A 13,302-nucleotide genomic window follows, 5' to 3' on the forward strand; every position below is an offset into this window, starting at 1 on the left:
TGAATTGCTGCAATGTCTAATTGTTTTGTTCTCATTCTGATAACGCTGATTTGGTGATGGGTAGAAAGGTATTTAAGAAATGTTCTGTACATTTTATTTTTATTACTATTTTTAGTGCAAGTTCTAAGTATTTATTTTTCTGTCCATTGCTGTGGATTGGCCTATTTTCTTTTTGATATTTTTTCATAAGGGATTTTAGTCATTTGAAAAACATAGAACCATTTATTTACCATATGAGCAGCTTCAGCCTATAGATTTCTGAGTTATGTTTCCCTCTGTTTTTTTTGTCTACTGTTTCCATTGCCTTTCCCAATATTCTGTAGTCTTACCAATCACGAATCTTCCTTTCCATTTTCTTGCCTTTCCAAGTTATTGACTCAGTAGTTTTAGCTCTGTATGTATGGGTATTAATTTATTTGCTTATGAATACTGCAACTTTAATTGCAATGCATCAAAGCACTTGGCTGTTTCTACTTAGTATTAAGCCTCTCCCTTAATTTGCTTTGCTTTTGACAGGCGTTCATCAGTTCTGCTGTTCATGCCAGATTTACTTACAGGTCTATTGCGTTTGGCTCTGGACTGCCTTGTTTTTATGTTAACGTTTATTTTTCTGGTTTAAGGTGATCTAGTTTTATTTTCTTAGTTTCACACTGCAAAGATTGTGACTTCTGCTGATGCTTGTTGCGCCGTACATCTTGGCGTATGGCAGAAAGGATGTGCATGTCACTTGTCCCAGAGAGAGTTGATGGGGGGCACTACCTCGTCTTGGGTTTGCCATGCAGTTGTCGTCTTGTGTTGCTTTCTGAGGAAAAAGGGTTTGCAAAAGTTAGATTGGTCAGCAAGCATACATCAGTGAACTTTGGCCGTTTTGACTGCTGCTCGGTCTGTGCTTCCCCATTTGCTTTCTGTTTCTCAGTTGTTTATTCCGGAGTTGCTGACCAATGGGTGAGTAATAGTTTGGTGTTCTGATCACCTTGATTAGGGGAACAGTCACACTTATCAGTTAGGTTCCATAGTGTAGTGGTTATCACGTCTGCTTTACACGCAGAAGATCCTGGGTTCGAGCCCCAGTGGAACCAGTGCTACAGCGGTGGTTTTGCCTCCAAGACAGCTGGGGAGGGACTTTTTACAGGGGCATGTAGCTATAGGACCGGGACAATGGCTTTAAACTGGAAGAGGGAACATTTAGGTTGGATATTAGGAAGAAATTCTTCACCGTGAGGGTGGTGAGGCAGTGGCAGAGGTTGCCCAGAGAAGCTGTGGCTGCCCCATCCCTGGAAGTGTTCAAGGCCAGGTTGGATGGGGCTGTGAGCAACCTGGTCTGGTGGAAGGTGTCCGTGCCCATGGCAGGGGGTTGGAATGAGGTGATCTTTAAGGTCTCTTCCAATGAAACCATTCTAAGATCTTTGTTCTTAACTCATCCTTTTCTTCTCCTGACTCAAGTCTGGCACTGGATTATTGCTTGGAATCTAGTACTTACGATGCATGGTTTGAGAGGTAGCAAATAAATTTTTTTATAGGGCTTATAATGGTGAGTGCTACTTGCTCTAAATGCCTTTTTGCTATTGCAGCTTGAGCAGAAGGCATCACTTTCCTTATATGAAGTGATTTTATTCAGTCTTATCAGTCGGTTATGATTGATTCTGATTTATTTTGGGGGGCTTTTTTAAGGGGTGGTGGGGAGGGAAGTTTGTTTTTGCATTCCAATGGTGAGCTTTGTTCTCTCCTTGGCAGCACTGAACTTCTCAGGATCTTGCTTTCCAGAGAATAGCTTTTGAGGAGCTTACTTAAAATCTAAGAAGCTGGTGCTAGCATGCTTCTTTCTTTTTCTTTTTTAACTGAGACATAGCCTGCATGTATGTCTGTTTGTAAAACTGTCAGCTCTTCAATATATTTACTTGACCAATAATCAATACAAATCTTGAGAAGAAATTAAAACTGCTATCAAAGGAAGAGTGAGGCAGGAATAACAATGAAAGGACTGAATATCTACATAATTTGATAAAATTTACCTTAGAAGTTTATCTTAAACTCTAGATTTAATATTGAGAGCCTAAGATTCTTAGATTCATATTTTGGCAGCAGAGTAGCCTGACTTAAACATTTTTTAGAAGCATTACTTGAGGAACTCCAGCTTTCCATTTTTATGGAAGCATCACAAGTCAAGATTCTGAAAAGATATCTTAGTAGCTTCAATATCAGTTCTTATTTGCAGTAGACCTAAGTGTAAGTCTAATGATAATTTTTATCTTTCACAGGCTGGTTGCACCTCTGTTCGAGAGCTACAGCAGCATTTAAGACTCAAAAAGAGGGTTATTCTTGAATCTTGCAGAGCATTAATAGATCTTGTTGAAGAAAGAACCCATATTCTACCAACTGCAAAACAGGTAAGATGCAGAAGAGAGTACAGATCACTTTGAATTCAGCCAAGCCATCTGCAGAGGGTGCTTCCCTCAAGCACTTGTTACTCCCACCAGTAGGGATTGCCGCTATCAAAACTCATTAATCTGCTATTTAAGTCTAGTTCATTACCTTACGCTGTCAATGTATGTAGATAAGAGTAAATTTAGATGTCTTTATGTGAAATTGATTTGCATAATGCTTCCTGACAACTGAGTTGTATGGAGGAGTAACCTCTAACAAAGAGTTAGTGACAAACAGTAGTGGGCGTGTACAGGCTTAATTGGCACAGTTGCCTAGACATTGAATATCTGTCTGTGATCTAACATGGTACAAAAAATGAGCTGTCATAGATCTGTTTAAGCAAAATTGATTTTATAACTATGGAGAGTGAACTGTGGGCTGAAGAGGTGATGGAGGTTGGGAAAATGTTATCTTAATGTGTTGCTCAAAAGAAGCCTCCTAATTTACTCGAAATGAAGTTGATCTCCCTTTCACTTAAAGTTGTGGTTCCTTTCAAGTCAGCCAGGTTTAGACAACAAAATTTTGAGCAATTAATGCAGTAATATAAAATAAATTCTAGTACTGTAAATCTTTTTTTGATAATTAAATGTATGACAGTTCAAGATTTACAGATGTGATGTTTACAAGGAGAGAATGAGTTGTGCTTTTTATGATATCATGTGTTTTAAGAAAATGCAATTCTGTCTTTTGAATCTTTTGTAGAAATTAAGCTAGTTTATATAGATTTCATTTTATGTATCTTAACAGCACTACCAGCAATCATTTGTGGTTAAAACACAAAATAATGCAATATAAAAAGAACTAATATCTCCACTTAATTTATCTAAAAAAAAACCGTTTTTCTGTAAGGAAGGTCTTGTCTCTCTCTGGGATGATGTAGAAAATCCTCCTCATTCTCTTAGTAAAGAGACATCATTGACGTCTAAGGTTCCAGAGCACTTCATAGAGAAATTGTGGCAGCGTGTTGTGGGTGACAGCTTGGTAGTTGGAGTAAAACTAACTGAATCATTTTACTTGTAAGTATATAAATTTATCTGTTAATTTCACTGAGTAGTTTTATAGAAGCTGAATTTGCAGGTTAAGCTCTGCAGTAGCAAGAGTGGAGTTTTGAGCTTTGAACTTTCTCATTTTCAACTCTGTATATAAAGTGTTTCAAGTGTGTGTCTTTGTCTGTATTGTTGCTGCTGCTTGTCTCTCTCTAGCACTGTGCAAAAAAATACGTTGTATAGCCAAAAATTAGTTGTGACCACATATAACCACATCATTACTGGAGGCTTTTTACAATAGATTTTTGTTTGACAAAAATTATGGTTCTTCATAGTCCATGTTGACATAGCTATGCTGACATCAGTATGTGATGTAGATAAAGTTCTGTCTTAACTGTATTTTCCTGATGCCTTACTGTTAACATCTTGCCATTCCTAAAGAGTGATTTGCTTAAAGAAGTGCAAAACAAAACATTTTAAATTCTCTGATCAACTTGATAAATGCTCAGTTTTTGAATTGAACTATCCAAACAAAAAAAATACTTTCTAAGCTTTGTATTGTTTAAATTATGTGGAACAATCAGCCATACAATACTTAAGCCTTCAAAATTACTTGTTTATTCTGTTCATTTTAATTGCTCAGTTCTAGTTGTAAATACTGCTTATGTCATCTCCTCCTTATGGGGGGGCGGGGGAACTAATTTGGAACACAGTTTAAAAAAACAGGATTACATGAAGCATAAATTTACGATGTGCACTGTATAATGTACATTTTGGTGGAGTCAGAACTTACCTTTTGACCTATATTCCCCCAAGCAGTGTAGCTAAGACTGTGTTAGGGTAAGCTTAAAGACTCTTGATGCCACTGAAAATCATTCAAGTGTTTGTGAGGAAGCTGACCTGTTACGCCCTTTGGCCATTCTGCTGGAGCTGCGGGTATATTATTTCTCAACTGCCAGATTGCTATAACTTTACAAGAAAGTTGACCTCATCTTCTTGACAGCCTCTGTTAAGAGCCACTGAGGCTAGAGATTTTTTTTGCCTTTCCAGTGTTTATTCTTTTAGCTTTGAAGATGATGACGATTTTGGTTTTGAAAATGAAATACTTAATTCCTGTATAGCTTCAGAAATCCTCAGAAAAGTTGGAACCATTCTTTAAAAACCAGCAGCAATATTACCCTCTCTGCCATTTTTACAGTTGAGAAAAGATCTGTGAAGATGAAGTAATTTTTCAAAGGTTACCTGGTAGGCTAGCAGCAAAACCTAGGTCTTCTGGGCTCCAGTTCAGTACTATATACACCAACCTGTGTTTTTGGGGGAGAAGAGCTTGCTTGCTTTCCACCCCAACACTGTAAGTCTTTATTGGTTATTTCTGTGCTTCCTACTAATGCAAGAGTGCAGTGATATTTTAGATTGCATTATGAGATGGTGATACTTCTCTGTAAAGAAAATTAGACATTCATAAGACTTTCAGATGTCAGTGACACCTTGAGATTGAACTGATTGACAGAATAAAATATTCATTAAGAGAGGATCTGAAACAGTAAAATTAGGATTTCATCGAAAGAAGCCTGTGTTGAATAAATAAAGTACTTCATACATTTCAGGAAATTACTGCAAGTTAAGGTAATAGTATTTTAAACCTTTTATTTTACTCTCCACATTTAATTTATCTACAAAACTATAGAACATCAGAAGACCTTTTAGTCCTCAAAGAGGGCAGAATTGTTGCCTTCTGTAATCTTTCATTAAAAGAAAGTTAAGTCTTTAAAAATAAATTATAAATGTCATAGAGTATCTGTATGGGTTATGTGGAATTTTTAACATTTTCTGGGTGAATTAGACATACAAACTCTTTAAATTGAAATGAGGCATCTAACTCCTAGAAGCTCTTAGAAAATTCAGTCCATGTTTTGATAATCTTTATACTAAGTCTAGATGAAAGGACTTGCACTCTTTGCACAGTCTATGACTTAACCTGGAATGATACTGGAGTTTGTGGTAGTCTTAAATGTCTGTATATATCTGCAAAGTTCTGGTTATTTGTTGGAAGGCAAAACACAAACTGGGAGTGCAGTCATCTTATATGGATTTTCACAGGTCACTGAGTGATGTCAGTTTGTCTTTAGTGATGGATCAAGACTTCTTTTCGATTTCTCCAATTATCGAGTGTCGAAATACAATCATTAAGCTGAACAAAGCCTTCTCAGCATTGGCTGTCTCCTCGTGTCAAATTGAGCCTCCTCCAAAAAAGATTAAATTGGACTTGCATAGCAAGAATGATCTGAAAAGAGAGTTTCCCGAGAGATGTTCAAGGGTTAAGCTGGATGGAGCAAAGACAATCATTGCTGTTACCAGCCTTTCACCATTATTGGCATTTCATCGTGTGTGTTGCATAGTTCTTCTACATGCGAAGAAACAAAAATGTCGAAATGATAGTTTACAGGAGACCAAAAAGATTACTGTACGCTGTGGGAAAATTTTGTTAAGTCTGGAAGATATTTCAAATGGAAAATACTCAGTAAAAATGCTGAGGGATAATAGTTACTGTACAGGTAAATGGATTGATATAATTTGGAGTCATAAATTTGTGGTTGATTTTTCTGTTTACTCTAGGTGATGCCAAGTTAAGTTTTCAAGGTGTAATCACATCTGTCTCTTTGAACACGAACTGCATAGACCTTTTGGGAGTTAAAAGCTGGGTGAAATACGAGACTGAACGTTTTTCAAAATGGAAAAAAATGTTTAGTGAGTTGCTGTAAGGCTTTGTGCTAGCATTGCTGGAGAAGTATATCTGAAAAAATTACCTTTGAAGATAAGTCTGAGTACAGAATGCAGAAGCCTGCGTTTTTTCTATAAATCAGATACTGTTATTTAGGTATATAGATTTTTTTTCTGACATAGCATTACCTCTTAAATAATACCAAAGTAATGGAAGCTTTTCCTCATCTACACGTCTATTAAAGTAATTTATTTTCCTTTCTTTTAATATTCCTGATTGAATTGATTTTGAACTGGGCTTCCGCTCAAGTAGCGGATCAAGTATCCTTTTGATCGTTTGCAATGAATTTTAATTTCTTTCTTCCTTTAATACTGTATCATTGGCTAAAGCCAACATGTCATCTTACTATCACAGTGTCACTGTTTAAGGCTGGGCTGGCAATTAAAGTGGATGACAGATGCTCTCTATTAATAATCTTCTTTTAGCAAGGTGATGTGTATCTTTAGAGCTTTCATTATATAGGTGGGGCTCTATTAATCAGCTAACTATTTTGCTTGACAGAAATAAGTATAATAGTTTAGGTGAGAAGAAAATTCCCTAAGAACGCCTGAATGCAGGTGCAAACTCTTCATGTAAAAGTGGGAGTATGAACCAAAAATCTAAGCACATTTAATGCAGGCAACATGATCAAAATATTGAGGTCAAATATATTTTTACTGTATTTTTTTGCAGGTTCCATGGAAGATATACTTGCTGTCCTTGCAGTATCTGTCAGATTCTCCTTTCAGATTGTGTCTTCTGACTGCACGTTGACTCCAGTAAATTCATGGCTACTGGGAGAAATGGAGTGCACACCATTTAAGGAATGCCATGACAACATATTCTGTCATAAAGCAGGAAATGTGTACGGTACAGTTTTTAACTGGACCCTGAAAAATCCATTTGAAGGAGTTCTAACATTATTTTGCAGGTAAAATGGCTCAAAAAGTGTACAGTATATTCATCTTGCATACACACTTTTTTTATCTTTACATTTTTTCTTACTGGTACAATAAACAACAGCCAAAATCATAACCAATAGGCTTCCAATATGATGATATGATAACCATTAGCAATAACAGATTTTCAAATCAGAACTATGGCAGAACCTGAACTGCATGGTTTAAATTTGTCTAGGCTAGAACATTGAATTACAAATAAGTCTAGTCTCCATTAATATCTACTTGGTACTATTTCTTTTGTTCATTTCACTGTATCATAATTTTATGTTCATTTTTTTACATTATTGTTAGTATAATATATAACTTTTTTCAAAATGTGTTAATTAAAAGAAGTTCCTTAAGAGGATGTTAAAAACAAACAAAAAAAAAACCCAACCCAAACAAACAACAAACCCTAAGTTATACTAAATTTAAATTTATTGCTATGTCATTTTGTAGTTTAGTACTGCAACATAAATTGAGTTTAATTTTGTACGTTTCTGACATATTTATTTCCTATCTGCCATGATTTTGAAAAGAAAATAATCTGAAGAGTCTCAGTGATTTCTTATGCAGATTCTTGGACAAATATCTATAAAATTTCCTAAACCAGGCTAAACAAGTAAGTAATACTGCCATAATTTACGATTTAGCTGGATAAGGCTCACCACATAAAAAGTACTTCTCAAGTATTGACAAATGTTGCCTGTCCTGAAGAGTTTAAGCTAAAAAATAAAAGAAAAGGTATATGTCTTAAGAGTCTCTAATTTATAGTGAGGTTCAATCTTTTAAGGAAATTAGGAGTTGATTTCCTTCTTTTATATAAGAGGAAAGGCTGAAATGTTGAAGAAATCGATCAGTAAAATTTTAAGCCTCAAGACATTTGATTCCTTTTGAAAAGTTAGGTTACTGGATACCATTCACCATTTTCTATTAATAATTAGTGAGCTGCATGTTTATGGTGTAACTATGATTATATTTCCTATATCTTTTTTTTTCCATCTTTGAATTGATCTTTTATCTAGCTAGGATATTTCTGTGGTAGGTGGGAGCTACAGACTATTCTTTTTCACAGCCTTTCAGAACCAAAATAAACTCTATCTGTTAGAAGCAGTAGAATGTTAAGATAACTATATTGAAATAGAAGTCCTTTAAGGAAAAATGCCTTTCTAATCTGCATGAGAAAACTAGCTACTTAAGGATGCTTGTGGGGTTTCTTGGGTTGTGTGTTGGTTGATTGGGTTTTGTGGGTTGGTTTTTTTTCTTTCCCCCCATCAAAAGACATCTTCCAAGGACTTTATCTGGGCAAACATTGGAAATAAGACTTTGAAAAAAGTCTACATTCCTCTCAGAATGAGGAACGTGTCACTGTGTCGTATATGCTACACTGGTATCCAGTAGAGTTAGGTTCCCTGATGATTACCAGCAGTATTTTATCTTAGTTTCTTCATAATTTTGAATGTCTGATTTTTAATTGCAACTTTCCCTCTCCAGTGACCATTTAAAAAAGACAAGCTGTGGGCCACTGAAGAGCTGTTCTTTGCATACCTATTGATAGTAACAATCTATGAATATAAGTTACTTTTTTCTGCCCCAAAATGTAGTCCAGACAACACATTCCCTTTGTGCTATTACATGTGGCCTTCACGTGCAATGAATTGCTTCTTAAGGAAACAAGTGATGCACATTTAACCCTAATCATGGACACACATTATAGGGTAGAATATTTCTATTGTTGGAGTTTGCTTGATGTTGGTTCTTTTGATGTACAGTGTCTAGTGTGCACACCGTTAGAAAGCCCTTGCTTACTCTTGTCTATACAGTACCGATGACACTTAAAACCATAATCAGGGTAAGTTTTTCTCTGTTTGATTTAAAGTAGTTTTGTTTTATTTTCCACTATAGAATTTTGAAGATATAAAGTAGCTTTAATAATCATAATCTTATTTTACAGAAATCTCACTGTCTTGTTCCAGTGCCTTCATAGCCTTACTCGAGTTCTCCCACCAAGCTGTAATGTAAAACTCCTGAGAGCTGGAAGCAAAGGCGTACTTACTGAACAGTTAGCACTGGCTTTGGAAAAAGAACTGCTTACCTCGAGGAGTTCGTTCTTCTCAAAAGAAAATAAAGCTGAAAACAGTTTGAGGAATGAGCCTGGCAAGAAAATCAGTGATGCTCCTGTGTCTTCTTTACTGGACGGTGAGGACGGAGTTGAGCAATTCAGAAAGAAGCTTCAGAATGAACGGGAAGAGAGTGTGCTAAGTATGAATCAAATGATGAATGGTGCCCTTTACCAGGAAATTGCTTTGAAAATAGCAGAAGCTCAGCTCCGTTCAGATATGATTGTGTGGAGACTGAGCAAGTCCTAGAAACCATTTGCTAAATTTGTTTTTAATAAAGTTTTATTAAAATTATACTATTAAATAAAATTAATATTTTCATGGGTACTTATTTTTATTCTATAGCTCAGATATTTCTACAGATAAATACTGGTATTTTGGTTGATGACTTGTAGATGGTTTGGCAAGAATTTAATACTAAAGACAGCGGAGTCATTATTTTATTACAGATTTTGAAAATATTATTTTTAAGGTATTTTCTCATAAGTCCTACTCCAAAATCATAATTCCTGAACTTTATTAGAAAAAAATTAACAAGCATATACGGTTTAAAATACTCCTATTAAACTTGAAAGATGACTGTTTACACAGGTAAAACTTTTTTTAGTTTTACACAGGTAAAGCTTTTTTTAGAAATCTTAAGACAGCTATAGAAGGGACCTAAGTTAAGCAACTAATTTTAATTCATAATTTGAGTGTGGGGTTTGACATATTCAGAGAAGAGACAGCTTATCTTTGTGATATATCAAGCTTTTTAAATAACTTTTAATGATACCACTTGAGGAAGAAAAGTCTAGTTGATTGTACTTTGCAGCCCTATATTCTAGAGCCCACCATCAGATCTGAGAAATTTTGGAGTATTTATTGGAGCTGGAGAACCAGATCAGGTCTCTTACAAAATTTCAAGAACTCTATAATAAAACGCCTTCAGGTTTGAGAGGTCCATTCCCACCCAAAATCTAGCGGTAGGGCTAATCTCATTGGTAAATCCTTGAGGAAACCATCCTTTCTTGGACGTTAACCTAGCTTTAATGTCAGAAGATTTGTTTGCTCATTCCCTGAGTTGTAAATGATTGTTGGCTGATACTAGCTGCTCAGTGGTTTTGGCCTATCTCAAGTGTTTTAAATAATGGGCAACTCTTTGCCTATTATTCCTCCCTTCTCTGGTTTGAACAAGATACCGCCTATGCATCCAGGAAGAGAACTGCCTGTGATCTTGCAGGTACTACTTGCTGAGGGTAGTTACTTTTTAATAATTTTTTTCCACCATTTTGCAGCTTCCTGAGGGGCAGGAAGCTTAGAAAATCCCAGTTCACAGTAATTTGCTTCCTTTTATCTCTGCTTTATATAAGCAAAACATTCCTAGTGTTTGTCACCAGTTTTCTAAAGTTGTCAAAATTTTGCTTTTCAGTTTTCCTGTAAACAAAGTTTTTGTTTACAGGATGTAAAAGCAGATGTAAAACATCTGTAAACAAAACATTGTAAACAAACATCTGCTGCACGCACTCTGACAATAAAAGTTTGGCAGGAAGAATGGAAGATATTTGTTGACTCAAAGGAACACTGACATTTCGGAATAATTCTATATCTTTTTTTCATCAGAAAGTTCAACTTCTGTATGTATGTCCTTCAGAAGCATTAGAGTGGTGATGTTTTTCAGTCCGAGGTGTCATCTTGTATTGGCAACAGGAGTAAACCAATGCACATCTAATCACAAAACGCTAGCTAGAAAAACAGGAAATGAGAGAACACTGTGCTTTGTAAGTTCAGTTTAGTGATGTAGTCTCACTTTTGAGATACTCAAGGTATTAAATGTCTCCTTTTTTGCTATATAAAAGGGAAATTTTGCATTAAGATGTCAAGAATGCCTTAAATTGTCACAGGTATTTGAAACACGGTAGTTACTGGATGAGAAAAAATTGTTTAAAAAAAAAAAAGATGTCTTTGTTAAGCCACAGTTCTGTTCAGTCGATAGTCAAAGCTTAAGAGCTCGTTGGCAGGGCTTGGCAGTCAGTTGTCACTGGAATTTCGAGAAGAAAGTTCCTGCTTATAAACTCTTAAATAAAGCAAAAAATCTCAAAGTGCAATCCTGTAGCTTGCAGTGAAGGGCAAGACCTTGGTAAACCAGCCAAGCAGAAACTTTCAGAGCAACAAAGCTACTATTCAGCTCGGGGCACTTGAAGGAGTTTATGCAAAGTGGTGTAAACAGTCCAGCGGTTGATTTTTATTAGCACTACTGTAGCAGCGTTGTGTCACGTAACTAACCATCATGTAGCTGCCTGTCTTTAATGAGAAACTTCCATTTGTGTTCGCATCCCTTTATTGAACTAGTAGAGCGGGATGGATGGAGAGAAGCTGCAGAGGACAGAAGTTGCCATTTTCTAATTCCATGGAGTTGTTAAAAGAAGCAAATGGTGAAATCACAGAGGTGAAATTGTTAAAGTAGAATAATAACACATACAACAACATGTTCCTACTAAAGAGTCTTTCCAGAGGCATGAATGCTTAGTTTGCATATCATCAGATGAGATCATTAGAAGCTTTCCTAACAGCTCTAAGATTCCTGGGAGTAGTTCTCCAGCTGACTAGTAATGTGTAATGACATGGCACAACTTTCAGTGGTAGCGGTACAATTGGCTGGTGTGTTGCATATGCATGGGAGATACTTTTATATGCCAGAATCTAAAGGTCTGCTGGAAATACTTGGAAGGTTTATGCTGGTATGGGTGGGTTTTGGCCAGGAATAATGGAGCGAGTTTGAACAAAGGTTCAGGCTGTCTAGAATCTTATCTTCAAATGGCAGCAGCAGGAACTTTGTTTAGAGAGATTTGCTTTCCTAAACTTGCCTTTCAGAAGTAAAAGCAACTAAAAGTGTTAACGTTCAGTTTATTTGGACTATCATGATGATTAATCTCAGCACATGCTGGTGTTCAAATGGAGAGTCCAAATTGCATGGACTAGGAAAACTGGTTCGGTTGGCTCACCATGTTTCTGGCATGAACAGTTGGAGTCCCATTTTCTGGACTTTCAAGAAAGTCTTGGAAGTGAGCTCTTACACAGAGTGAGTTCTGCAAGTACTTTTTTTAGCAAGTCATTTGAGAAATGAAATCAGTGGCAGCAGCAGTCCTAGTTACTGGGGATTAGAATTGCCAAGAAATAACTCAGAAAATAGTTGGATGCTTGATTCTGTAAATTCCCTTTTCCATGATGGCAGATCAGGTTGGGAGAGATACAGATCACAACCAACCACAACCAAGGCTTTTTGTTACTAATAGCAGATAACTATTCACACAACACGTTCACTTACTCGCGCACTCGTAATTACTCTGTAGGAGCAACAACTGGGAGGCCAATCCCAACCCCTGGGACCTCTGGCTTCTACGTAGGTAGTTTAGAAAGTCCCTCAAAGAACGCTTTGCTTCATCAGGTATGTATTCGTAATCCTGTAGGTTTTTTGTCTGTGTATAGCAAACGCTACCTGCTTGTACATGATCCAAGTTAAAGCAACCCATGGTTGATACTAATGTGGGTAGTGGCTTTGTACACAACCAACAGGTTCTTGGTGTTCTGAATTTATCAGTTCTGGTGGATTTAACAGGACAACTGGTCTCCAGAGCTTACCAGTTCCTGGCAGAGTTTCACGTGCTGCTTCTCAGCATTGTGATCTTCTAACCTTCTTCTCCTCAGCCTGCTGCTCATGGGTAACCATTCCTCTATCCAGAGCTGTAGAACCACTTCATACAAACTTGCACAGAAGGGGCCTTTATCACATACAGCAGGTGAGAGTGGCTGCTGGCAGGTGTCTATAGGAATGGTTCCAGTCCTCTGGCCAGGGCAGTGATCCGCACATAGATGTGTACCTTGTGATGGCTCTGTTACCGCCCGGTTCAAAAAAAGGGAATCCTGGCATAGGAAGCATGAGCTGTCACGGCGAAATGCACTCTGAAGTCCATCTTGGCACTTTTAAAGTCAGTGTGATTTAAGGCCCTAAGAGGGAGGGCCTGTGTGTCAAAGAATTTGTGTTTTTCCAGCCAAGTTGGTATAATAAATAAATTTATAATAAAATAAAT

General features: G+C 36.7%; 1 protein-coding gene and 1 non-coding gene across 2 annotated transcripts in view; both read left to right on the forward strand.

Annotated features, from left to right (window-relative positions):
• FANCB (Fanconi anemia, complementation group B) overlaps positions 1-9,481 on the forward strand; it is a 14,900-nt gene extending 5,419 nt beyond the window's left edge. The window contains exons 4-8 of the mRNA XM_009699895.1: positions 2,259-2,387; positions 3,274-3,440; positions 5,511-5,965; positions 6,865-7,102; positions 9,067-9,481. Coding sequence (XP_009698197.1) covers positions 2,259-2,387; positions 3,274-3,440; positions 5,511-5,965; positions 6,865-7,102; positions 9,067-9,481 — 1,404 coding nt within the window. The remainder of the gene's footprint in view (positions 1-2,258; positions 2,388-3,273; positions 3,441-5,510; positions 5,966-6,864; positions 7,103-9,066) is intronic.
• TRNAV-UAC lies at positions 1,007-1,079 on the forward strand. The gene has a single exon. It is a non-coding gene; the product is annotated as a tRNA-Val (tRNA).
• Positions 9,482-13,302: the final 3,821 nt, after the last annotated feature.

Source organism: Cariama cristata, unplaced genomic scaffold, assembly GCF_000690535.1.
Source record: "Cariama cristata isolate BGI_N322 unplaced genomic scaffold, ASM69053v1 scaffold7075, whole genome shotgun sequence".
NCBI lineage: Eukaryota > Metazoa > Chordata > Aves > Cariamiformes > Cariamidae > Cariama > Cariama cristata.